General features: G+C 39.5%; 2 protein-coding genes across 8 annotated transcripts in view; one reads left to right on the top strand and one right to left on the bottom strand.

Moving 5' to 3' along the window:
- Positions 1–16,493, top strand: part of apoltp (apolipoprotein lipid transfer particle homolog) — a 46,731-nt gene extending 30,238 nt beyond the window's left edge. For 4 of the 7 annotated variants that reach the window (XM_086097381.1, XM_086097416.1, XM_086097408.1 and 1 more), the window contains 24 exons: positions 998–1,152; positions 1,235–1,347; positions 1,979–2,060; positions 2,159–2,296; positions 2,514–2,676; positions 3,079–3,194; positions 3,287–3,439; positions 3,740–3,853; positions 3,934–4,050; positions 4,141–4,299; positions 5,680–5,841; positions 5,917–6,079; positions 6,274–6,461; positions 7,991–8,083; positions 8,297–8,501; positions 9,329–9,516; positions 11,106–11,203; positions 11,286–11,470; positions 11,555–11,754; positions 11,845–12,013; positions 13,031–13,143; positions 13,261–13,377; positions 15,955–16,081; positions 16,201–16,493. In XM_086097381.1, the coding sequence (XP_085953507.1) occupies positions 998–1,152; positions 1,235–1,347; positions 1,979–2,060; positions 2,159–2,296; positions 2,514–2,676; positions 3,079–3,194; positions 3,287–3,439; positions 3,740–3,853; positions 3,934–4,050; positions 4,141–4,299; positions 5,680–5,841; positions 5,917–6,079; positions 6,274–6,461; positions 7,991–8,083; positions 8,297–8,501; positions 9,329–9,516; positions 11,106–11,203; positions 11,286–11,470; positions 11,555–11,754; positions 11,845–12,013; positions 13,031–13,143; positions 13,261–13,377; positions 15,955–16,081; positions 16,201–16,211 (3,329 nt within the window). In that variant the 3' untranslated portion in view covers positions 16,212–16,493. The remainder of the gene's footprint in view (positions 1–997; positions 1,153–1,234; positions 1,348–1,978; positions 2,061–2,158; positions 2,297–2,513; positions 2,677–3,078; positions 3,195–3,286; positions 3,440–3,739; positions 3,854–3,933; positions 4,051–4,140; positions 4,300–5,679; positions 5,842–5,916; positions 6,080–6,273; positions 6,462–7,990; positions 8,084–8,296; positions 8,502–9,328; positions 9,517–11,105; positions 11,204–11,285; positions 11,471–11,554; positions 11,755–11,844; positions 12,014–13,030; positions 13,144–13,260; positions 13,378–15,954; positions 16,082–16,200) is intronic. The other 3 variants (XM_086097424.1, XM_086097389.1, XM_086097399.1) reach the window with 2 other exon arrangements.
- Positions 16,109–24,573, bottom strand: LOC147181948 (V-type proton ATPase subunit d 1-like). Its single transcript, XM_086097446.1, has 8 exons — positions 24,419–24,573; positions 21,314–21,488; positions 20,121–20,299; positions 19,284–19,363; positions 17,598–17,675; positions 17,345–17,521; positions 17,182–17,259; positions 16,109–16,703 (listed from the first exon to the last, which is right to left on the bottom strand). The coding sequence occupies exons 1-8, from the start codon at positions 24,546–24,548 to the stop codon at positions 16,530–16,532; spliced, it is 1,071 nt and encodes a 356-aa protein (XP_085953572.1). The 5' UTR covers positions 24,549–24,573; the 3' UTR covers positions 16,109–16,529.
- Positions 24,574–24,970: the final 397 nt, after the last annotated feature.

The raw sequence follows: 24,970 nt of genomic DNA, 5'->3' as shown, positions 1-24,970 counted from the left end.
ATTGTTTTAACAGCTGAAATCGAAATGTATTATTATTATTATTACTCGGGAGATACTTTTATGTCACATTTGATTTAACTGCTTTTTATTCACAAGGGTTTGGTCATATGTGTTTAGTATGTTACTGTTATCATCAATATATTTCAAATCAGATGTTCTTAAAATATGGTTGTTTTGGTACAGAATATTAAAGACCACCCAAAGAAAGGAACTCAAAAGAAGTCCAAACAGAAATGTGGTACCATTCATTAGTTCCGTGACCATGTTCGTAATTCAAAACACTCATCTCAAATCATCTTTCCACATTGAAATTAATAGAAATGCCGTTAATACGTTCCCGTGCCCGCCACGGCGCCACCCCAAAATACAACAAATATATTTTATAATGTGTTTTTTAAAAATAAAATTAAACAGTTTTCCCCACTTTTTGCTTTAATTCAATGGCAATTGTGTTGCTTCTTCTGGTGAGCACAAATTTGCAACCTGGGGGCAGTACAATACAAACATTCAGATATAGAGAACAAGAAGATGGTCACAACTCCCCAGTCAGCTGCAGTAATAAATAGTTGTTCTTCATAGAGGATAAAGAATATGACTATTGTTTTATTGACACTGATGCCATTCCTTAGCCCCTCTATGGTGTTTCGGATTGTTTGTTAGCATTACGCTAAATTGACTTATTAGCCAAAGCTGAAACTATGTGGTTGTTTTAAATACACAGTGATATCTTTGTTTTGTGTTTTGTTTGACTGTAAACCTCAACCCGGAATAGCGATAAACAGTTTTTTGAAGAATTGTTCACTAAATGCCAAGCTGTGGCTTGTTGTGAGTTGAGTTCACTGTCACCCTACTGTGCGTGTATCTCAAAATTTAGCATGCAAGTCAATGCAAAAAAAAATCGTCAGAAAACTCATAGGTTGGGTCACTCGTGTCTCTCTCGATTATGTCACACTTGTTATCCCCCATTTTATGATATGACATGATATCCTCTCCACAGGTCCCGTAAGGAGCATTTCAGTGCATGCTCATAATCAGGATTGGAGGGTTTACTTGGTTGCAGATGTTTCAGGCTGGGGGCTACCGGGAGTGTCCAAAGAGGGCAGAGTTACTCTCACGCGCACTAGAAATGGAGACGGCAGCCCTGCCTTGCAAGTAAACATTACAAACAGGACAAAAATCATCAACGACAGAACTGTTTGTAGATTGTCACCCATTTCTGTGTTTGTTCGTTTAGGTTGAAGCATGGGGGAAACTTTCTGGGTCGCAGCTGAAGTGCTCCATGGCAATGAACCCTGAACTCCCGTCCTCACTTGCAATCATCATCCAGGGGCACCATCTGCCTAACAGGTAGCTATGGAAATAATACAATTCTGAGAATTGGCTTCCACCTTAGGTTAATCAGCCATCTTCTCTCACATGCAATAGATCAGCGTTTTAAGACAAGCCAAGGCACATATGTATTTTGTTTGCATGAAGAAAAAAAAATGGCACGCAATATTTTTTTCCGATATCCCTGGTATCCAGTTTATATTCATATACTAGTACGCTTTTTGTCTTCACTGGTAAGACAATTCAGCGCACTAGTAGAATGACTAAGGCGAACGAGTACACTGTGTCCTACTAGTCATGTTTTATTTCATTACTACCTTCCACTACTGCATGACACAGTAGTAGGACAACTGACGAGCTACTAGCATACTAGTAGCACAACTGCAGGTTACGAGTCAGGCAAAACTGTTCACTACTTGACATCTGCTCGCTACTAGTACTATCATTGAAGTGTTAGATGTTAACAAGAATAACTTTGTCACTCAAATCATCATTTTGCCTCACTAGTAACATGTAGTTGTCCACATACTGTATCTGCCGTGAAGACAATTAGTGTACTAGCACAAGCTACTGTAGATATACTGTAAAGGCCACGAAGTGCAGTTTTTGGTCATCCCTGCAGTAGATGGCAAAATGTTGTTTTGTCCAGCAAGGATCTGCTGGTGAAGGTGGTCCAGAGTATTCCCAAAATGCAGATCTACTTGCCATCACAACTCAATTTCCACTCGCAGGTCGGTTGTACGCTAGATAAGCTGAGTAATGACCAACCAAAGCACACTTGACATCTCTAAACAAATGATCCGGCTTTTTTTTCCTTCCTTCTGTCAAGTTGAACCAATCCCAGTCCAGTGTGAGAGGGTTGGTGGAAGTTTTTTCCGGCAAGAGGCGGCTGTGGAGTCTTGGGGAGTTGGCGGTGATTGACAGTGGATACAGACAATCTCTGGAGCTCAAACACTCGTACCCTCAGGTATTGTTGAGATGTTGTACACAGGCGTTTTACCAGATGTGCCGGGGGTGTGGCTTCACCTGGTGGTTCTCAGTGGTAACGTTTTTTTTGCTTATGAAGTGAGGCTGCTAAAGAAGGCGATACTGTACTTCCAATATGATATCACATTTACAAGAGTGCATCAGTCTTTGACAAATTCAAGTTCATTCATTAATATAACGCTGTCTGTATTCTATAGTTGAAGCTGCTTCCAAGAACTGTTGCCGTGAAAACTGTGTATGAAGCCAGGAACTGGAGTTACCTAGTGCAACATGGAGCCTTGTGGGGAAAGCAGGGGTTCAGTATGTCGGGGCTTTACATGGCACCTCCGTCACTGGAGAGCGGAAATCAGACCCTAAAAGGTAATTCATTATTATGCAAAAATTCCATGCAACCTCTAAGAAGCTTTTTTTTTCATATAATGGGTATAAGATCCAGTTGCACAGATAAATTGTGTTTCCAATGGGGAAAATATGATTTGAGATATGAGTGATTTGAGTTACAAGATTGGTCAGGAATCATGTTTCTCAAGGCACCACTGTAAATAGTAGTAAATAGTCCGTAGTTTTTAGATCAATTATGTGAAATTGGAAAATTTTTCGCTTGCTTCTGTGCTACGGCATCCTGGTAGGGAACTTAGAGTATTTCATCCAATTTTCTATGGTCTCTTTTTTGTTTGCCTTTTATCACATTTTAAAAAAGTATTGTTCTTCTACCTTTTAAGTGTACTGTTTTTGCTGATACAGTCCTGTGATTGACCACAGTTCAGATCAAGTGCCGGCCCCGTCTGACCAATTTGGAGGTAGCACTAGAGCGCTCCATCCAAGGCCGTCTGGACAGTGTTTCCCTCGGCTGGATGAGACACGGTCGATTGGAGCAGGTTGGCGTACACAAACACAACAAAACTAATGACTGTCATCAATTTGATTGAGGAATGATTTTTAGTTACTTTTCCATTTTGTATTTTTAAAGGTCAGAGCTCTAAGCTTGTGGAGTCGATCCAATGAGAGGAATGAGACCAAGTTGGAGCTGAATCAGCCATTCTCCTCATTACTTAGCCAGCTTTACCTTCACACGCTCTCACACAGCTCTGAGAAAGAGCAGCGCAGCTTCCAGCAGGTGGTGGTACATGTTCATGTTTATGTCATACATTAAAAAAAAATACTATATGAAACCACCATCTTCAATTGTGATAAAAACATTAAGAAGGCAAAAGTACTGTTGACTTGTGATTCACCTCCATTGCTATTCAATTTTAATAATCGGTCTGAAATTATTTACTGACTGCCTGTTACTATATATACATCACTACCATAGATGAAAAATTATGCATTTTGTTTTTGCAATTCTGAGTTGTTGGTACTTGTATGACATTGTCCTAAGTTTGTGCACATAAATTGGTGTATCCTTATTTGCTCACCTTAGACCCAGCTGTCCTGGGTCAGTGGATTGCCCGTCAATGTCTCCATCATCCTAAACAGACGATGGCAGCTCAACTCCAGCAGGGGGCAGGCATGTGCTCAGTTTTCAACCCAAACGGTAGGGAAGCGAAAATTGTGTCAATCTCAATCATCCATTTTATTCTGAGCCTTGTACAGTGTGTTTGTGTATGTGAGTAGATGGTAGTGTCTCCTATCAAAGGTTGTGTCTCAGTCAGCCAAGAAGGAAACCTATTCTCACAAAATGCTGAGCTAAGATGGGACAACAGGAGTGTAAAACAAGGCATGAAGTATCAGGTATTCACAACTTTCAAAACTTGTACTTGACTGAATGAAGATGTCATTTCTTCTTCTTGCATATCTAATTATGTTGTGTGTTTTTTTTAGAAAGGTGCACGAGAAATGCACAGCCTCCACGTGAATATCGGCCTGGACAAAGTGTCTCCTGCACCATGCCCCTCACATTCGGTCTTAACTAAGATCCAAACCAACCTCAAAGATCGCGTAGAGTACACGGTTTTGCTGGACCTCTGCCCCCCACAACCTGTAAGTACACGACTCCTTGTCAGGTCATTAAACTGATGTTTATACAGTAAATGAGATGTGTCTCTCTGTGGTTGAGTTTCACGTTGGAACAATCATGTCAATCACTGTCAATCAAGCAGATAAAAATAATAAGAATCTACTGTTAGGAACCAAAATGATGAGTAATGTCGTTGTTTAATTAGATGTAATTCTCTCAATATATTATTAAAAAATTTTTTAACACACTTATTGGTACACCTTAATGTTATCATCCTATGAACTGTATCGTATCGTGAAATTAAATCATGGAAATGATATATTAAGATACACATATTTCAAAAATTGCATATTTTTTTCTTGTTTATTCGTCTTTTTTTTTTTTTTTAAAGATGGGCAGTATAATTAGCATATATCTGTAGTTAATGAGTAAAGTGGTTTTGTTCATCTCTATTGTCTGGTTGTGTGGCATATTTCCAGTCGGTGTCACACAAATCTTTATTTATTGACTCGCGTAAAACGTTTGACTTGCACCGTATCTCCTCCAAGGTGGGGCGCCGTTTAGCACCCTGAGCTGGCCGAATTGTCAAAAAAATCAGAACTCCACCAGCTGCCACTATTTTGTAATACTGAAGAGTTACATTACAGTGGTACTGTTTTTTTTGTTGTTGTTTTTTTTTGTGTTGCGAGACAAAATTGGACTTATGAATGTGCTTCAGATATGCTACCACTTGAGTGAAGTGAAAATAAAAAGGAGAGCCACAGTCACTGACGTACTTTCAGCTGTTCATTGAACGGAACAAGAAGCCAAACACACAAAATACAAAATGAAAACACTTATAAGGAGCATGGAGCAGACATTAGTTCAGACAGGTCAAATGTACTACAGTGTATGTCTGACTTTTGTCTTAATGGGCTCTTTGCACAAATCCACTACTTCCTGAACTCAATACCACTCCTTCGTTTCCTGTCTTTCATGATTGGACAAACTGATTAATCCAGGTGTGTCTGGCCATTGTCGTCGTGGTTACTGAGATCAGACACACCTGGAAATGAAGCAGTGGTACTGAGTTCAGGAAGTAGTCGATTTGTGCAAAGAACCCATTACACTTTGAAAACCAGTTCATTTCTTCACATTGTCTTTGATTCTGTTTTCTATTTACATTTTACAATGAGTGCTATTTTCTTTATTTAAACACGTAACAAAGAAAAATGTTTTTTTAGGGTGGGGTGGGGGGGGGGGTGCTAGAATGGATTATTGGCATCTCGAGCCACTTCACTGGAGAGAACTGATTAGAGATGAATAAAATGAGTTGTGAGCTAGGTCATGGAACAAATTAAGCTCTAATCTACAACATACAGACAATGTGCAACAGTTTCCATCCATGTGTGTCTGTCTTTCAGACTCTTACGTGGTCAGGATCCCACAGGCTGAACTCCGGAGAGGAACTGTTTTACACGCAGTCTCGTATGTCGGTAACGGGACGCCCCAACCTGTGCAGCCTCACGTTCACACTGACCAACTCATCTACTGCTCAGCGCTCCAACCTGACTCTCTTTACCGAGGTACAGACAAGGGTGGGCAAAAAAGAAAAGAAAAAAAAAGGCAAGTTAGCATAAAAAACATGTATGTTTTATCAGTCCAGGATGGGGAACTGGAGTGTGGAGGTAGGAGGCAGTGCTTTGTCATGGCTCCAGGGGTCTGGTCTTCTTGTACGTGCTAGACTGGACCATAGAGAAGAAATGTGGTTGAACGGCACAATGGAGGGAAAATGTCTCCAGACAACTGCCGGTTATAAAAATGGTATATATAGAATCAGCCGCACAGCACTCACCAAATAATGATGCTTAGTTTAACTGACACAGTGATTGTCCTTCATCCCTAATGAAGTGTCCAGTTACTACGATACACACAATAACGTACGTGTGTGTGTGTGTGTGTGTGTGTGTGTGTGTGTGTGTGTGTGTGTGTGTGTGTGTGTCTGTCTATCTGTGCAGGTACAGGTCTGAGAGAGAACGTTTCTGTGATGGCATGTTTGGGGACAGGTCACAATTTGATGTTGGATGTACAAAAAAGACATGGCAGCAACCAACCCGAAACTTTGGGAAGTCTGTCTGCTGACGCAGCCAATCAGAAGCTGACACTGAGAGCAACTGGATGTGGAGAGAGTCTTACTGCAGTAGAGGTATCACTGCTTCAGACATGTTGCAGCGTTTCAGCAGCCATAACATTCTGCATATTGAAATTTATTCACTACTGTGCTCACTTAAAGATAGATACAGTGGACCCCGGCTGTTCATGGAGACAAAAATTGACAACAAAAAAAAGTGCGGTCAAAGTTAAAGTGTTAACTGATTAATTAATCACAATTATTATTGTTTTTATTTCAACCATAGATTATCCTTTAGCGTGACAGCGGATGGCTACGTTTAAGGTAGCACAGGTTGTGTTTGAGCAATAAACATAAATACATGCATTAAAGTAAAACATTTAATAAATGTTTGCGTATCAAATTTAGAATATTTGTTCATGTCAAAATATCGGGGTATTTTTTTTCCATTTTAAATTATGCAAGTAATTAACTGATTAGAAAAAGAGGAGGATGAGCGTGTGCAGTGGGTCCAAAAATGTTGAAGACGTCCTCATAACATTAAATGTCAAAAGAATGAACACATAAACGGTGCTCTTCAAATTTAGCGGGACAAAAATGTTGACAAAAAATACTTTTTTATTAAGCAATTAATCGTGATTAATCAAAATTCCAAATTTCCAAAATTCAAATAGATTAATTTGAAGCAGAAAAATGTCAAACCGTGTGTATGCAGGGTATTTATTGGGTTTTGGGGGTAAATTTCAGGATGAACCTAAACTGTACAATTTTGACTTTCTCTGAACTTTTGAATTGACATGTCCAGCATTTATTTGATACATGATTCACTCTAAAAACAGTTGGGTCAAAATAATAACTCAACTATGGCTCAAAAATGGACCGATCCTCTACTTGGGTCGATTTGACCGAACTTTGAGTCAAGAAAAGCGTAAAACAGCTCATAAATATTGGTCAGATCCTTTACTTGGGTCAAAAATGTGTGTCATTTTGTATAAAACAACCTACAAAGTGGATCGGTCCATTTTTGATCCATAATTGGGTTTCTTTTAACCCAACTGTTTTTAGAGCGTTGGAATCTATTCATTTCTAAGGAACCTCTGTGCCTTTATGTGACTCTTCCAGTCATTCTCTTGCAGTCTGTTGACACTATAAGCCAGGGGTGGGGAACCCTGGTCTTGGAGAGCCGCCTGTTTTCCATGTGTCCCTCCGCCAACACAGCTGACTCATATTATCAGCTCATCAGCAAGCGCTGTAGAAGCCTGAAAACGATCCTGTTCATCAAATCAAGAGCGTTGATGGAGGGAGACATGAAAGACAGGCAGGACAGTTGCTCTCGGAGACCAGGGTTCCCCACCCCTGCTATAAGCTCACTTAGTGTCACAAAGGGTCATCAGAAGGTTACGACAAAAATGCAGAGACTGGAAGAGTCGCAAAAAGGCATAGAAGTGGATTTTTGGGGGAAATGTTCATTGATTTAACACCTTTTGTGAATGTAGCATTCAGATCTTTGTTAGAGAAAAGTAAGTTGTGCAAAAAAACAAAACAAAATGGGTGAATAGTGTACTGTATTTATAGTTCTACATATTTGATGTTTATTTTTCAAGGCACGGATTCAAGCGGTCAGCTCCCAGGTCAGAAAGAAGCTTTTGGAGAGAATTATGACTGTGAAATATCTCCTTGCTGAATTCAGGCAACAGGTGACGAACCAGCTAATAATGTTGTGTTGTAATGTTGGAAATATCTCATGACACTTTGTTGGCACTGTCAAATAGTAAGTAGAAAACTGGCATATTTCCAAATTCCTTTCTTTTATCCTGCATGAACGGCTTAAAAATTGTGAATATATTGTTTTGTAGCATTCAACAAGTAGTTCCTAAACCAACCCCCCCCCCCCCCCCCCCCCCCCCCAGGCTAGAGACAGTGAGTTGCTCCAAGATCTGAGTGCCACGCCTCTGCTTATTGCCCAACAAGCTGAGGTTCTGTTGGGTTTCAGAGGCAAGAGTTTGTTGGCTCTGTGGCGCAGCAGCTCCCTTCGGCACATGGTCACCACTGGCCTGCCTCGATATCTCGACCTTTTACAATACACATCGCTGATGGGACAGCTGGAGCTGAGGCGTAAGTAACCGTGATCAGCTCGTGATTACTGTTGACAGTCTTCTGCTCTGATTTAATTATAACTGTTTTGATTTGAGTCATAACTGCTTTAATTTCCTCAGCAAAGCGTGATGAGTGTAATAATGTGACGGAACGTTTGAAGATTCTTCCTTCCTTTTCCCACGTAATTAGCCATCTGTTTTGGGGGAGAAAATGTGTTAAAAAGGATTCCTTTGTAAAGTTGTATTTGCTGCAAAGGTGCCATTTTCGTCTCAGACCTACTATATTTCCACATCAATCGGCCATCTGTCAATGTGTATTGAGTACTGTCTGTCTTGCGAGAGGGGCGGGGCTTAAGGGCAGCAAAGGAGGAAGGGGAGTTTTTTTTGGGGGGACCGCTATGCTGAGAGTATAAGACAACTGCAAGTGGGAGGGATCGACACACTGGCAAGGGGAACTGCAGCGTTTTGACTGTAACTTGTCTGTGTCCAGAAATTTCTGTAAAATTAATCCTTCGAAGGACCTGTTCACCGATCTCCAGTCTGTATTCAGAAAATCAACATTACGAACACGCGGAAAACTTAAGGATCGTTTTCTAACATTACCAAATAGGCTATTGTTCTTCAAAAAGCAGTAAGCAGTCAAAGGTGCCTGAACGTGATTGGATGATCAAGTCAGCTTTATAATAAGATGTATGAACATTTATTTGATATCCTACTAGTGCACTAAATTGCTTGCTACTGGTAAGGTCAGAGCGTACTAGTACATGAACCTTAAGCCAGATAACAACTGCTCACACGGTTATTAGGGATCATAGATCAGTCATTGATTGTGTCTGCTGTCTGCAGGGCCCCTGGCCACTCTCGCAGGCGTGTACCAGGATGTGAAAGGCCAGCGGCTGGAGGCTGTTTGGAAGGAGGCTGTTGATTTGTGGACTGACAAACTTCTGCAGGCCTCGCTTGCTCCGCTGGAGAGTCCGCAGCTCAGGCCACTCGCTCGAGGAAGCATGGCAATGCTCGGCCAGGCCATGGATTTTGTAAGAAACTGCTCGCAATTTTTTTCTTCTTCTTTGTCTTCTTCTTTTTTCCTTTTTTTGCCCTTTTTTTCTTCTTTTTCTTTTTCTTCTTCTTCTTTTCATTATTATTATTATTATGATGCCAATTTTCACCCATCTACACCTTCCACATTTCTTCTCCAATTCAAACCATTGCAGCAAAAATAATTCACCTCATTGCGGGCACTTGTTCTTTTGATACATGCATTTTTCAAACAAAACAAAACAATGGCAGATAATTTTAAAGAAAGACCTATACATTATATCCCAATATAGCATTTTTCCTTCAAATAGAATGTATGGCAATTTTCTATGATATTTTTTACATTTGTTCATAAAATACTTATTTTGTATAGAACAATAAAATATAAAATGAATTTAAATAAATATATTCTTAATGTGTCAGACGTGTGCCTTATGTTTTTAATCGCAAAATGGCTTACGGTGGCCCTAAAGTGCAAAACGCGAAAACAAAAAACTGACACGACTGCAAATCAAAAAACACACAAATGAAAAAAGGTCATCACAAACACATAAAAAACACAAGCACAAAAACCGGAACAAAACAACAAAACGTAATTGTAATTTCAAATAAAAAAAACACAAACACAAATGAAAAGAAAAACAAAAAGTAATGGCCAACACAAAAAAAAAAAAACTTAAACAAAAAACAATATAAAAAATAAAAATGTAATCCAAAGAAATAAAAAACACAAACTCAAAAACCGGAACAAAACAACAAATTGGTTACCGCAAACACCAAACGAACAACCGCAAACTTTTCCCAACGGAAGTAGTTGGTAGGTGGGGGGGAGGGGGAGGGCAGATGTGTGCACTGGTGTTTGGTGCAAATATTTAGCTCGCGTAAAAAGGAAGAGCTCTCTCGCCCACTCACTGGCGCAGGCGAGAGAGTGCGCGCCAAAAGCCGGTGCGCACATCCAATCAAGCTGCACCACCGTAGTGGCTAATACTGGTATTGACCGCCATTGCGAGCACCGATAATAAAGAAACAATGCGGCGTACTGGCCTGATACGATACTTGGCATCGGTACTCTCCCATCCCTAAGCCAGATTTTCCTGACAATATTCACAAATTGATGTACTCCTTCCACATTTCTCAATCGATTCAAACCATTCTAACTTCAAACTGTTCAGATCACTCAGAGCATGATGGGAACTGTTCCCATTTCCAAAATGACCAAATTTTTACAATCAAAATGCCAAGAATTGTTTTACATACAGTATTGACCTCTTCCTTCCATATTCCTTGACTGATTCAAACCATTCTCATTCATTCAGCATATCTATCACCCCCCTCATAATAATCACAATAAAATGACCAAACTGACAGATATTTAGCAAATTTGCATCCTCCTTCCACATTTCTTGACTGATTTCAAGCATTCCAATTTAAAGTCTCACATTGTAAATTTGCACATTTCAACTCATTTCACATCATTTCAGCTCAGCTTCATCTCTTCACTTTTTGTTATTTTCAGCGACTATACCTTGAATTTACCTTTGAATTTAATGTTGAGCAGGTCTCAAAGGTTATGTTTTGCACATATTAGGCAGGCCAGCACACGTACCACTGGGTAGAAAGCAAATTGGCAGTGGCTCTTTCTGGACTCAGGAAACAACTGGCATCACTCTATAAATACTCCCCCAGGTACCGCGGACCATCTCAGAAATACATGATGGGAGATCTTGTACTGTTTGCGGATTTGAATTCTTTTTCTTTTTTTCTCCAGTGAGTGTTCTGTGGCTGTGTCTATGCCACTGCCCCCCCTGCGCTGGACCCGTGTGGCCGAGGCCGGTCCGGTGGGAATCCTTTTAGAAGAGTGGCTCCTCAAGCCTCTGCAAAGCCTCGCCTCCATTAGACCCACTGCTGAGCTTTACCGCATCAAGAGGAAGATCATGGACAGCCCATTTATTCGTAAGAACCACTTGTCACGCAGTCGAATGCGCACTGCTCCTTACACAACAAACTTGCCCTCTTAATTTTGTTTCTCTCCAACAGACCAAGCCCTGCTGGTGGCAGATCAGTTTGTAGTAACGTTTGACGGCCATCTTTATGAGCTGCCAGGCTGGTGCCCACTTCTTCTGGCCCACGATACTAGTGCCGAGCCCTCATTCACACTTCTGCTCAATTCACACCCTCGCAACCTCCTCCTGCTCAGGTTGAATAACAGCACTGTCAGCATTCAGCGTAACGGACAGGTACAGGACAATTCACCATGACGTCACACCTTCTTTTGGGTTGCCAACGTGTTGTCAGATGGCGTGCTGTAAGATTTGCCTTCGCCGCAGGTGAAGGTCCAATGCGACAACATTGTGACGCACTTGTGGCAGAGTGATGGTGGTGTCACTGTCCACAGGGGATCACACGTTGTGCAGGTGTCCAATCACAATGGCGTGTCGGTCTCATGTGACCTGAGAATTGAGGTGTGCAGCTTGACTCTCGACGGATGGTTGCATGGTAAGACAATTTTAAGACATGTCATGGAATGATAAGAACAAATTACAAATTGGAACAGTTGACTTGCTTCTATTACGTTACAGGTGTTAATGTCCTTTATCACCTAATTGGCCATTTACTCAAAATAATGTTTTTATTGTTTTTTTAACTCAATCAAATTCTCTTCCACTAGGTGATAGAAGGTGCAATAAACCTGTGTAGCCACCTGTTGCCATCCCATATAAAAGAATGACTCAATATCAAAATTGAGATCAGTATTATTTCAGTATACAGTGATGCCTTAAGATTAGAGGTTTATTCTTTCCATAACCACGTGTAACCCATTAAGGCCGCATTACCGCGTTTCTGCCACTGGAGCCGGGAGCCCTCTCAACTGCAAAGAACGGTTGAAGAAATGGTAGTTATTACACAAACGGCCAGCAGGTGACAGCAGAGCAAAAGAGATCAACCCAAGACCATGTTGAAAAAACAACAAATTTACTCACATTTCTCAAATAGATTTGTGAATAATGATGAAACTTAGCTATATTCTAATGATAATAAGGTTGAATTTTTTAGTTATTGAATCAGTAATTTCATAAAAAAATATTTCTTTGTTTTTTAAGTACTGTACTGTAAGATGGTGACAGCTCAGTGCATTTTTCTTTTCATATCAAGAGCTGACTAATTTTTAACATGAAGTAACTTGTGAAATTCTGCACATTTTAAAAATGCAACTTGACCCCAGTCCCCACAAATTAAATATGCATTGATATTTAATGTATTACAATTTTTATAATGAATATGATCATTTGTTAAAGTGATTCTTTTGCACAACGTTGAATGATTTTATTTTGTTAAGTTCAGCACGGATGGACATTGTAAAATGACTCAACTTTACTTGAAACGAAACATAAAATAACTTTTTATTATTTTGACATTTTGCTGCTCGCAACTAAATCTAGTAAGCTGCAGTAATAGCGTGAAGGACTGTCCTGTTCCCCGTCCGTCAGTTTCCGTGTGTTTGTGTGCACACAGGCAAGTCGACTGGTGTGTTGGGGACCAATGACAACGAAGCAGGGAATGACTCACCTTTGCGTGATGGATCATCCCAAGCGGAAAATATGAAGGAGTTTTTCTACAGCTGGCAGGTCGTTGTGGCGTGCATTTAAGCTATTATTGATTCCAAATGTCTCGTTCTACAGATAGAAATGATATGACTACAATCGAGGATCTTCAATTGTCAATTAATGTGCTCTTGTGCGTAGGTGAACTCAGAGTGCGCAAGACCAACAGCAAAAACGGAACTTGTCGCTCGGGGGGCAGTGACATGTGACTTTCTGTTCTCCTCTCCTGATTCTCCTCTAAGTTCCTGTTACAGGGTGGTGAGTATGAAAGCTGCGGGAGGGCGGGGCTTATTGTTTGGTGAGGTTGATCCTTAAGAAATTAAGACTAAAGAGCTATTTTGTAAAGAATTCTGCGATTTTCTATTTATTTTGCCGTTGGAGCTCTTAATATTGGGATAAATGCCTACCAGACAACCCCCCCTGACATCTAATTGATTTTAGATTGAGAGAGCAAAGTCAGGATATCCAGAAGCTTTGGATAATGACAGTGATACTCGAAACTGAAGATTATTACAGTCAAGGCAAAGCTTTTGATGTTGGCAGCAGTAAGTGTAATAATATTCAACCTCATACTATATTAAGATGATCTTTATTAGTCACACAATGTTTGCAATTGCTAACTCGATTGTTATTTTAAGATTTAAAAAGGGTGCTAATGTATCAATTTAAACAACTCAAAATTAGCATTAATAATCTTTCTATCTTTTTTTACAATGATGCTGACTTTGTGGAGTGTAATAATTGAAATTGTAATTGAATTTCGATGAATTGCACAGCCCTAACTCACATAGTGAATTCTTCTGGACTAGAATGACTACACGATAAACTCTATTCGGTAAACGGTTGGCCCTCTCTTCACTAATGCAAACACATTCACTGGCCCGTGCACTCTCCGTTCCAGCAGTTATATGAATCACTGCAAAGTCAACACAACTTTTGGGTCATCCGTATGGATAAATAAAGGTTAAATAAATAAATACAAAATAGTAAAAATAAATTAAATATGTTTGTTGACGTACCAACAATTAAAAAAAAAAATTCTAACAAATTTCCTGGTTCAATGAAAATTGGGATTTAAAGGTCTCATATTATTAAATTTTTCAACATACTAAAATAGTTCTCAAATGTGTAAAAGACATGTCTGTGACATGCAATTGACTATGGATCTAATATTTTTGCTGTCCCTAAATCAGCCAAAAAACTCTCTGTCCAAAGCAGCCTGTTTTAGGGGTGTGTCACTTTTATGTAAATAGCTGCACCAGGCCACGCCCAGGCCATACCGTCCGTCTCTCTCGAAGGGACAGTGATTTCGGTCATGGTAGCCATGTGCTAATGCTGTGAATGGAAACGACTGGCCATGGGAGCAGAAAAAAAGAAAAATACTGACATGTCTTTTACACATTTGGGAACTATTTTGATATGTGGAAAAGTGGCATAACGTTTTACTATAAGAAAAAGTAGCATAACGTTACTACAGAGACTATGTTGTAGCGTTAGTTTGTGATTGTTTCAAATCTCCCGCGAACGTTATTTTGCCGTGAATGTCTCCGATTTGCGTTGAATGCTTGTAGACATTTACAAGCGGTTCTGACTAACACAAATGTGCACATATAGGCCACTGCGCCGTCGCAACGTGCACGCCGTCTCGTCGAGACCGCTTAGCGGCCGGTTAGCATCACAAAGCCATGTCAACTAGGTGGCGAGTTGCCGGTCACGGCAAATTAACCACCGCGGATTGTATCTTGACAAAACAATACGCAAGCGCTTCATATTATGCAACCGCCGTCTGCTTTATCATATCTGACCTCTTGTAACCAAACAACCTCCACACGACAAATGTAGCTCGCACTTTAGGCAGTAAAAATACACCAGTAATATGGTGGAAGGTGCACATCTCTTATTAGAAAGGATAGGAAGGAAAGCTAAATCAAAAATGTTCAACTTACATCTTTCCCGTTTGCACTCATGTCACACTGTTGGGACCGATCCATTATGTTTAAACGCGTTGCTAATCCAGCTCTGAACAGGCTTTCACTAACAAAACAGTCCTTTGAGAAATGATGTCGGTACACGTCCTTCAAAAATCAAATTAAACCACTGTCTTCTCAAAGATTTGGGACGAAGGAAGCAACCACTCTCCACGGAGCATTTGCGAGCAGGGAGAGAGAAAGAAAGGCGCAGCCAGCTTCTGGAATTTCAGTGGGCGTGACAAACCTTTACCAGAGGTGGTGCCACTAACCCGAGGGGGCTGGGCCGAGTGCACTTCCGTGTCTTTTTGACATCACTAAGTCACGGAAGTTTGAAGCACACACTTTAGAAAGGAGAAGAAAGCTAAAGAAGTCGCGGACGGACTTTTTTCATCCCTGGTTGGATTGGAGACAGGCCGGGGATGCATATTATTGATTAACCCCCCCCCCCCCCCCTCCCTCCACTAAAGTGCATTTTCATACTTTGAGATCTTTAAAAATTCCTCTTCATCTTGATGTTAATATTTTGACATCATGAGACCCCGACGACACCTAACAATCGCTCAACAGTACCTCACCATTGAGAAGGCTTCAAGCAGGACGTTGTCAGAAGGTCGAGACCCCCGAGCTTAAGAGTGTCACAGTGTGTCATCAGCAGGTTGCAACACAGACACCGGAAGAGTCACAGAAAGGTATGGGAAGTGGATTGCAAATTTTCATGTCGTGAATTTGCCCATTCAGTTCCTTGTTCGTTCGAGAGCAGCAACAGTTCAATTCAACCGAAAAGGGTATTATTGTGCATTTTTAGTAAGTTTTTGTGAGTCGTTATTGTATTTTTCTTGTACTCAAGTTCTTCGTGTACCATCAGGTGGACCCTGGCCAGTTCTTCTTGGTATGCGAGTCGAGCTCCTCCACAGCTCCTTGTCGATTAGCGGCTGCTTTTGTTCATCTGTGCCAACGGAACTACATACCCCTTGAAGTGCCCGTCCAGTGCGGTACGTTAAACAACCAACATGTGCATGATGAGTTCACGTTTTTTTTATTTTTATGTGCTGTTCTATGCAGGCCGGATGGTTCATATTTCTACCGCTTGTCTTTTCTTTTTCTTTCTCAGTTCAAGGGTGAAGCTGGGCAAATTTATGAGAAGTCAAAGTGAGACATTCATGTCTCATTTTGCTGCTGCTTTTAGAAGCCTGCTTTGGTGCATTCCTGACTTTATACCAACAGACGCAATTGTGCTGCGAATAACTGAAAGCAGCCATCTTTTTATTGTAATAATTAATTAATAACAACTGTTATCTGTTTTCTCTTCTGTCGTACGAACAATGAAGATGATCAGTGATTTAGGTGTGATTCAACTTGAATCCGTTTCATGTGCATTTGATTAAAATTCTGGTGTTTCTCATGCATCTTTATCTTGCCCGCGTCTTTTCCGTTGACCGCTTAATTTGCACCCTGAAATGTGGTGATGTAATTGTGTATCTTGGACTTTTGTCTCTGAGTGACACACTCTGCAATCCAGATAACGTTGCGGATCTCCTGCTCCTTCAGTTTGATGTAGCAATAAAACACACCAAAGTGGAACTGCCGGAGGAACGCAAGTGTGTTCAGCTTCACCTGAGGAAAGAGATGGAGGGAAGCGTCACACTGGAATTATTTAACAATATGGCTTTGACAGCCCCATATTGAGCACTGAGTATGAGAAACTCTATTTAGAGTGGGCCCCAATAGATTCAGTTTTAGAGTAATGTTTACACTTGGAAGAGAGTAAAAATTATGTTTTTGGTCTCATCTTGGAGAAAAGCAAACAGAGGGAGGGGCATAGGTCAGGTGGTTCAGTGGCAGTCTCCCAAGCTGAAGGTTGTGAGTTCGTTCCTCAACCCTTGAGTGATTTTTATGTTATTCAATTCTTTGTTTTACTCTCTCCCAAGTGTAAATATTACTCTAAAACTGAGTCTATTTGAACCCACTCTAAATAGAGTCCAATTTACTCGAAGAAACGGCTCAGAATTTGGATTGACATGAACTGGTAGAAACGACAACAAAAATAACTCACTGGGCATATAGTTTATACAGATGGGCATCGTTTGATTACCTCTTGCTGAAAGAATCTGTCTTCCAGAGTCTTGTAATCCGATCGTGGGTCCGAGTTATCAAAAATGATTTTGTAATTCTGCAGCGATTCGTGTAGTAAACACAGTAATCAGAAACAACAACAGCTGATCAAAGCCATTCTTTTGAGATTGCCGGCAACTTACTGGATAAAAGTCAGCGACCGCTTTGACTTGCTCGTGCTCTTCCGCTTTGGACAGCAATTGCAGGCCTTCGGGGTAAAGTTGACCACAAGATGGATACAGCGAACTCCTGTCTGCACTACTCAGGTCCGTCCCGAAAGAGTTCACCGTAATGATGAAAGCCCGTCTGTCTGCCTCAAACTTTTGACAGATTTACAGTCAAACGCAACTGATGTCGTCGATAAAACCAACTCTTTGGTGGAAATGATCACAGTACCTCCAAAACGGGACACATGATATCCTTTGCGGCACCACCAATCTTCTTGCAGAAAGAGTAGAAGGACTCCAAATACGCCTTTAAGAACATACAGTCAGGCATGAAAACAAAAGCATTTGGAAATTGACAAAAAACATCCATTTGATGATGCTCCCACTGCCGTTCTTGACAAAAAAAAAGAAAAGAAAAACAGAACTTGATTTGGGGTTATCAGAGGAACCTAATACGTCCGCACATGTGTGCTGACTTCCATTTAACACAAGATTGAATGTGATTGGTTCATTCTGAAAACACCCACATCTACTGTTAGAAGAGGATGTGCACACTTGCGCAACCGCGCGATCTCAGTGGTTTCTTTTTACTTACCCTTTAAACAAGATTTTTTTGTTAACCATATTTGGTTGTAGAGTTTATAGGTCACATTATTAGGAAATACACGTTTTCAAATGATTTATTTGGTTTAATTTCCTAGAAATATGTAAATCACAACAAAATGGCATTTCAACAGGATGTGTAGATTTACGGCAGTAAGAATCTTTATAATCTTAAAGTGACAGTGTGTAGATTATTACTATATATATTTTTTTTTTTCAAAGTTCATTTACTTTTAAAACCCATTATTAACTGAAATAATATGCAAACAAAAAAAGTTCTATTAAATCAACTAGAGGCTGACATTTTTTCAGGAATGCTGTGGGGTCCCGGGAATCCCCAGGGGATTGGGACAGGCCAGGATAAAAATGTTCACAGGAGTAGACGTGTGCGGAATTATCCAGTAGGAGGCAAGAAAATGAATAAATAAATAAATAATTCGGACCAATGTGTGTGTGTGTGTTTCTTTTATGTAGCTGACCTCTAAAATGGGAGCGGTACGTGAGTGGGAGTCATTCTGAATGGTAGCAGGACGGGAGAGAAGTCATTTCACCAGGACCGGGACTTAAAAAAAGTTTTTTAAATAAAATTGTCGATTTAGTAATCTCTAATTACATAGGCTGTGCCTCGCCTGACATGCATCTTTCTGCCACGGCTACCTTGCGAAGGTAATTTACTGGCGTTAGGCTTGCCAAGTGAGGTCTTTCGGAGGCACCGCAGTGGAGTAAGCCCCGGATGCGGAGTGCAGTTTCACAGATTTTCAACTTCCAAGCGCCTTCTTCTTCTTTCTTCCTTTGTTGTTAAACTATTGCCCTGGCGGCTTTGTGTTCCATCTTATGACATCACGCTTACAGTATTGTTTGAAGACTTTGAACAACAAAAATTAAAAACTGACCGAAACTCAAATACTAATCTCAACCGTCCAGGGATGGACATGTAGTACTGCACTTCGACCTCTTCCGTCAAACCGTTTAGTTAGCTCCGCCCCGATTGACTGAGGGTTGAGCGTTTGTAATTTCCGATGCTCCATAATGCGTTTAAAAAAACAACAACTTTACATTGTAAGACGGCGCATCATTAATTCTATTGAAACCAGTTTGTAAAATCCGTGTGGGCGGAGTCAAACGTTTTAAATCCACCCTGCGTAGCGGCACGTCTCGAACTGCACTTTGCAGTGCGCCTGCTTTAAACTTATGTTGTTGCATTCTATTAGTGCACCACTAGACGGCACTAAATTCCACACACTGTCGTTTAATACATCAGAAATATTGTACTGTACATCATATGGCACATTAGAATGGTACTGTATGCCACCTTATAAAGTTTGTTTCTCAGTATTTCAGCTTCCATCTCATCCAAGTTAGACTCGGACACAGCATCCTGGAAAAACGGACCTGTGACACACAGAACACACAGAGATATTTCATCATTTCATACCACGACATGTTACAAATGTATAATTTTTTTGGTTTTGTTCATTTGTTGTTTTCAAAGGATGATTTTTCTAAACAACTGATAATTCCTGTACAATCCCTAATACTTGTATTTTTACACTTTGGACCTGGTGCATTTTTATTTTATTTTTTTACAAACAATTGAAAGCAGACATTTGCCTTTGTGAGGCATCCAATGCAATATAATAGATAGTGAGAATGGCTTGTTTTATATTAACATTGTTGCTGTAGACCCTTTTGTAAATAGGAAGCAGGTTGATTTCAGCAGAGATTTGGCTTGGGATACTATTTGTTGTAATTGCAGAATTTGGTGGCGGGTTTAAAGAGTATCAAATGATGCCCGTAATCTAAACCAGCTGCTTGATTTCCTTTGTTTTGCAGTTAAGCGCTTTAGGCCAGTGTTTCACAACTTTTATTAAGCCAAGCCACATATTTCAGATGAGTAAAATCTCCACCAAATAAGTGTCAAGGAAAGTTAACACTTGTAATTCTTCGGCTTCTCACTATATGTCGCTGGCAAAGTAACTACAGTACAAATTGTTTTTTGACCAATTGAAGTGAAATTGGATCATGTGGCTTCGGCACAGTGGTTGGCAATCGCAGCTCAGTTATTGCGAGGCCTCATAGATAGTGAAAATTACGTTTGTGGCATCAGGTGAGAATTGCACATAGAAAGCACGAGTGTGTCGCGAGTCACCGAGTGGGGTGTCGACCAGGATGGTTGTGTAGAGTTCGGTGGGAGTGCGTGCCATGCCCACTGCCGCCATTTGGTCAAATGCACCGAGGGGATGGCAACGTGGAAGGAGTTCTTCGACCTGCCTCTGTTTCAGGGCCCCAGTGATCAGCAACACCACGTTGTCAATCATGTAGCCGTAGCTATGGCAACAAAGGCAAAACTCTATTAGGGATGATATTTTGATGTCATAGTTATAGAAATATTTAGTCACATGGTTTCTTTCAGTTTTTGTCAGTTCATTGTGCTTAACTCATTCACTGCCAGGAATTCATCAAAAAAAAAGATTATAAAAAATTTGGGGCAAGAGGCGATTAACATTTTTTTATTGTAATTAATCGCATGACTTCACGAGTTAACTCGCGATAAATCACAAATTTCATATCTGTTCTAAAGGTACAATAAAAAAAATCTAGGTTTTCATACTCTTGTTAACAAAAGTGGAAAAAAAATGTTAAACTAATAGAAATAGTTCAAATGAATTTTTGACGTCAATAGCCATCAATGGCAGTGAATGAGTTAATAGTATTGTATCTAGTCGCACCACTTCTCTGTGTTTTTTTTTTTTATTGCTGAATCTTGTTTTGTTTGGACTTTGGTTGCTTTAGTATTTTCATTCTCTGCCTTTTTGTTCTGGAAAATAAATTATTTGTCTGCCTCCCTCCTACCCAGCATTTTGGTCCTCCACTTTTTAGCATCACACAATTAATTATATGCATAACTAACATGAAGCTGAGCTTATGTTTGCGCAGCTGTCAGCGGGATAAACTGTGAAGTTGTCTTTGTGGGTTTTATAGTGAATAGGATGAAGTTAGATATCGGTAGTAGTTCTGTTTCTTATCTTTGAGTTGCAAACCTTGCATGTTTCCATTTTCTCAGATGTTATCATGAGTGTCAAAATCCTTCCAAATCCCTAAATCCGACTTTAATAGTCTTCAGGGCTCCTTCCAGGATACTGGATCCGCTTCATGAGGTGGCCTCTGCACTTCGCGTAATAGCAAACTGGTGGGTTGTCAACTCAAATAAACAAAAAAAATAATAATCCAAAAGTACTCTTCTTGAAAATGCATTTTCCAGTATGTAAACAAAGTTGAGTTTTCAATGTTTTAGACAAGCGGGTCGCAGCCACTAAAACTTGCAACGTTAATCACACGCACGTGATATAATCGAGGAAGGTGGAGAGTGGTGGCAGACTGTTGGAACGTAGGCAGTTGAATTGAGTGACCAGGTTGTCCCTCAGTTTGCGGTCCACCACGGACACGGTCAGGTCCTCGTCCCCCGTTGAGGACAGCAGCTTGCCGTAGTCTGTACTCTGAAGGTGGAGCTTCATATCTGCGAGAGAGGGGAGCTCAGCGAAACGGTGGCGCTCACATTTAAAGGCAATGCAATAAATATAGTCATAATATCATATAAGTACTAATACATTTTTTGAATATAGAGTGTTAATTTTGACAAGAAATTTTTATTTAGTTTTAGTTACAGTTTTTTGACTAAAATTAATGAAAGTCTTAGTCATAATTTAGTCATTTGATTGTGTAGTTTTAATCCAATTTTAGTCTACAAAAATAAAGAGCAATTTTAGTCGACGGAATACAGAGCGATGTTTTCCTTCAGCATACATTTAAACTTTTATACAGAAAATTATAACACGCCTATTTGGAAATGTAGTTTAACACTCACGACACATTTAATACAACCGTGGCTTTAGTAATTGTTTCAATGAAACATGTTGAACTGACAATAATATGCTATAATATAATATGCTGTTTTATAAGCATAATTGTTTGAGATTCATTCTTACAGCTGCACAGTGAATGTAAACATGTTTGAACGTTAAATAAAATGCAGTGAACACTGAACAGTTTCTGAGTGGTTCTTTTCTCCCACCCGCGTTTCATTCCTTCTGATTGGTTTGTGCTCTCTAAAAACAGTTGGGTCAAAAGTAACCCAATTATGGATCAAAAATGGACCAATCGACTTTATAGGTCAATTTACAAAATGACCAAATTTTTTGACCCAAGTAAAAAATCTGACCAATATTTATGTGTTGTTTTAAAAGACCCAACCTTGACTCAAAGTTGGGTCAAATTAACCCAAGTAGAAGATCGGTCCATTTTTGACCCATAGTTGGGTTATTTTTGACCCAACGTTCAAATTTTAGTTACTGTGTTGTTTTCATTTTCATTTTAGTCATTGCCGAAATTGTCTGTCAATTTTAGTTATCGTCTCAATAAATGAATGGCTTCTGTTTTGGTTTTCGTTTGATTTTCATCTGAAAAAAACATTTGGGACCACAAATATGACGACAATTTTTCGTCGACCAAATGATCACTGCTCCAGGCAAGGCATCTGACGACTGCTGACAGGAGAGAAAAACAAAGCAAAATAGCAAATACAAATATAACCAACTTTTCAATGTGATATAGTTACATTAAATAATAACAAATTAATTTCTTTATGATTTAGAAAAGCTTGTTTTCAAATATGTATTTAAGTAATATTTTTTATGTAACTTTTACATGCAATATATTTTAACTGGAACATTATTGGAATAGGTTTTTTATTTGTTATTTCTCTATATTTAAGGAGTGTTTAAATCTAACATCTATGCCAACTTTTGTTAGCCCATCTAATGGCGTTTTCACATGATATGATAGCATTAAGCTAGAGGACAAATATACGGTTGAACATTCTTAGTATTGACAAAGTTAAAGCATTACGGGTAATCACAAAAAATTATCGCATTAATCATGTATTAACGCAGATTAATTAATTTTCCTTTTAGCTTGACAGTGGATAGTTACGTTAAAGCTCGCACAGGTTGTGTTTGAGCGATAAACATAACTACATGCATGAAAGAGAGCATTTAAAATTGTTTTCTTTTTTTTTTCTTTAGAGGAGAAAGAAAAAAAAAGAGCATTTAATAAATACTTGCATATGACATTCAGAATATTTGTCAAAAGTCAAAAATATTGGGGCCATTTTTTTTTAATTATGCAAGTAATTAACTGATTAGAATTGCAGTGGATCAAAAAATGTTGTAGACATCCTCTTAGCATTAAATGTAGAAAGAATTAGCGCATCAATTTTGCGGGCAAAAATTGTTGATAAAAAAACCTTTTTAATCAAGTGATTATGGTAATCAAAATTCTAAAATGTGATTAATCTGATTTAAAAAATCATTTGACAGCTCTAATTTAAATCATCTACAGTATAATTATAATTGTCTTTCGTTGTATGTGTCAGTTTTTCAGTCAATTGGGAATGACGAACTGCTTGAAGCAAGTGCACTCTTATTTGGAGAATTGCAGGTCTTTATTCGACCCTCAGACTCTCTGCAATATGTAACTTGAGAGAGTAAGAACAGACAACAGGTGCTAAGGTGTTTTAACTAGCATAAATATGTTTTTAAAAGTTTAAATATGCTTTAGGGGTAGCGAGATAAGCAAGGGCTTCCCTAAAATTCATTTGACAACCTCAAAGATCGGACTTGAAAATTTCTGATCACCCAACCGCTCGACCACCCTGCCTGAATTCATTGTTACCAGGCTTGGGGAGTAACGGAATACATGTACCGCCGTTACGTAAACATTTTTTATAACTGTATTCCATTACAGTTACAGGAAAAAAAACATGTAATCAGAATACAGGTACATTTATTAAAAATGGGGATTACAATTTCTACGATGAGAGAGAGTGTGAAAGAGGGCGAGAGAGAGAGAGAGGGGAAAAAAAGAGAGAGAGAGAGATCTATCAAACTGTGAGTTGTGTTCGAAAACAGCATATGGCCTTCAATCAATCAATCAATCAATAGCCTACATGCTTTTTAATTACACAAGGATTTTTACTATTTGTAGGCTGCCCGGGTCCCTCTCACCCGCAAATAAAAGGGCCACATTGTATAGAATATATATTGTGGTGAAATTTATTCTTATTTTGTCTTCATGAGCATACTCAATATTGGAGTAATCCAGAAGTAATCCAGTTACATTACTTTCATATGATGGTACTTGGATTAAGTTACTAACTACATTTTTTAGCAGGTAACTGATTACATTTTCACAGTAACCCTCCCGACCCTGATTGTTACAACATACAACTAACATTGCTTTGTTTTGTCTCGCTGAAAACCAAATGCACGATTTCTATCAAGAACATTCAATTGCAATATCGTCGCCTTACATTAAAGCAGCCAATGAATTCCGACTCAAAACGGACGGACACATCTGTACTTCATTGTTGCTGCAGCGTCGTACTCTCACCTGCAAGCGTGTCGCACTGGGCCAGATTGTGATAGTCAGTCTGAGCAAGGAGCCCGGCTTTAAACCCGCGCACCAGACCCTCCAGATAACCGTGGTCGATATTGAAAGTGAGCTCCGAACAGTCCGCCATCTTGCATGTAGCTCAAGTGATGTTCCTGCTGCACCCGCGCTTTGATTCTCAAAGGAACTTCTTTCCGATTTAGACTCTGACTAACATTCATGTGTTCTCATCCGGCCTGACAACATTTTCCACAGATGGCCTGAAATGTGTTTCCGTCCTGTTGTCAGTAGGAATGCTACATTTTGTAAGTTCAATACACAAATGTTCAAAGTACATGTAAACTTATTTTAATAACATCTTTTATTTGATGTTTTTTTTTTTTGGGGGGGGGGGTTATTCCACCGAACCGTTCCCAAAATAAACTCCAGTTTCTGCTGTTTTTCAACTTTAAATCTGACAAAAATTCAACTTAAATAATGTGTATTGGCCCATTTCAGGCATCATTGTTTTGTTGTACTAAATTTTAGTACAACAAAACAATCAAGTTACTT

The sequence above is a fragment of the Leptonotus elevatus genome, chromosome 1 (assembly GCF_054856555.1).
Source record: "Leptonotus elevatus isolate MCC_2025b chromosome 1, RoL_Lele_1.0, whole genome shotgun sequence".
NCBI lineage: Eukaryota > Metazoa > Chordata > Actinopteri > Syngnathiformes > Syngnathidae > Leptonotus > Leptonotus elevatus.
Note: the sequence above shows the minus strand (reverse complement) of the source record. Positions and strands in the feature narration are given on the sequence as shown.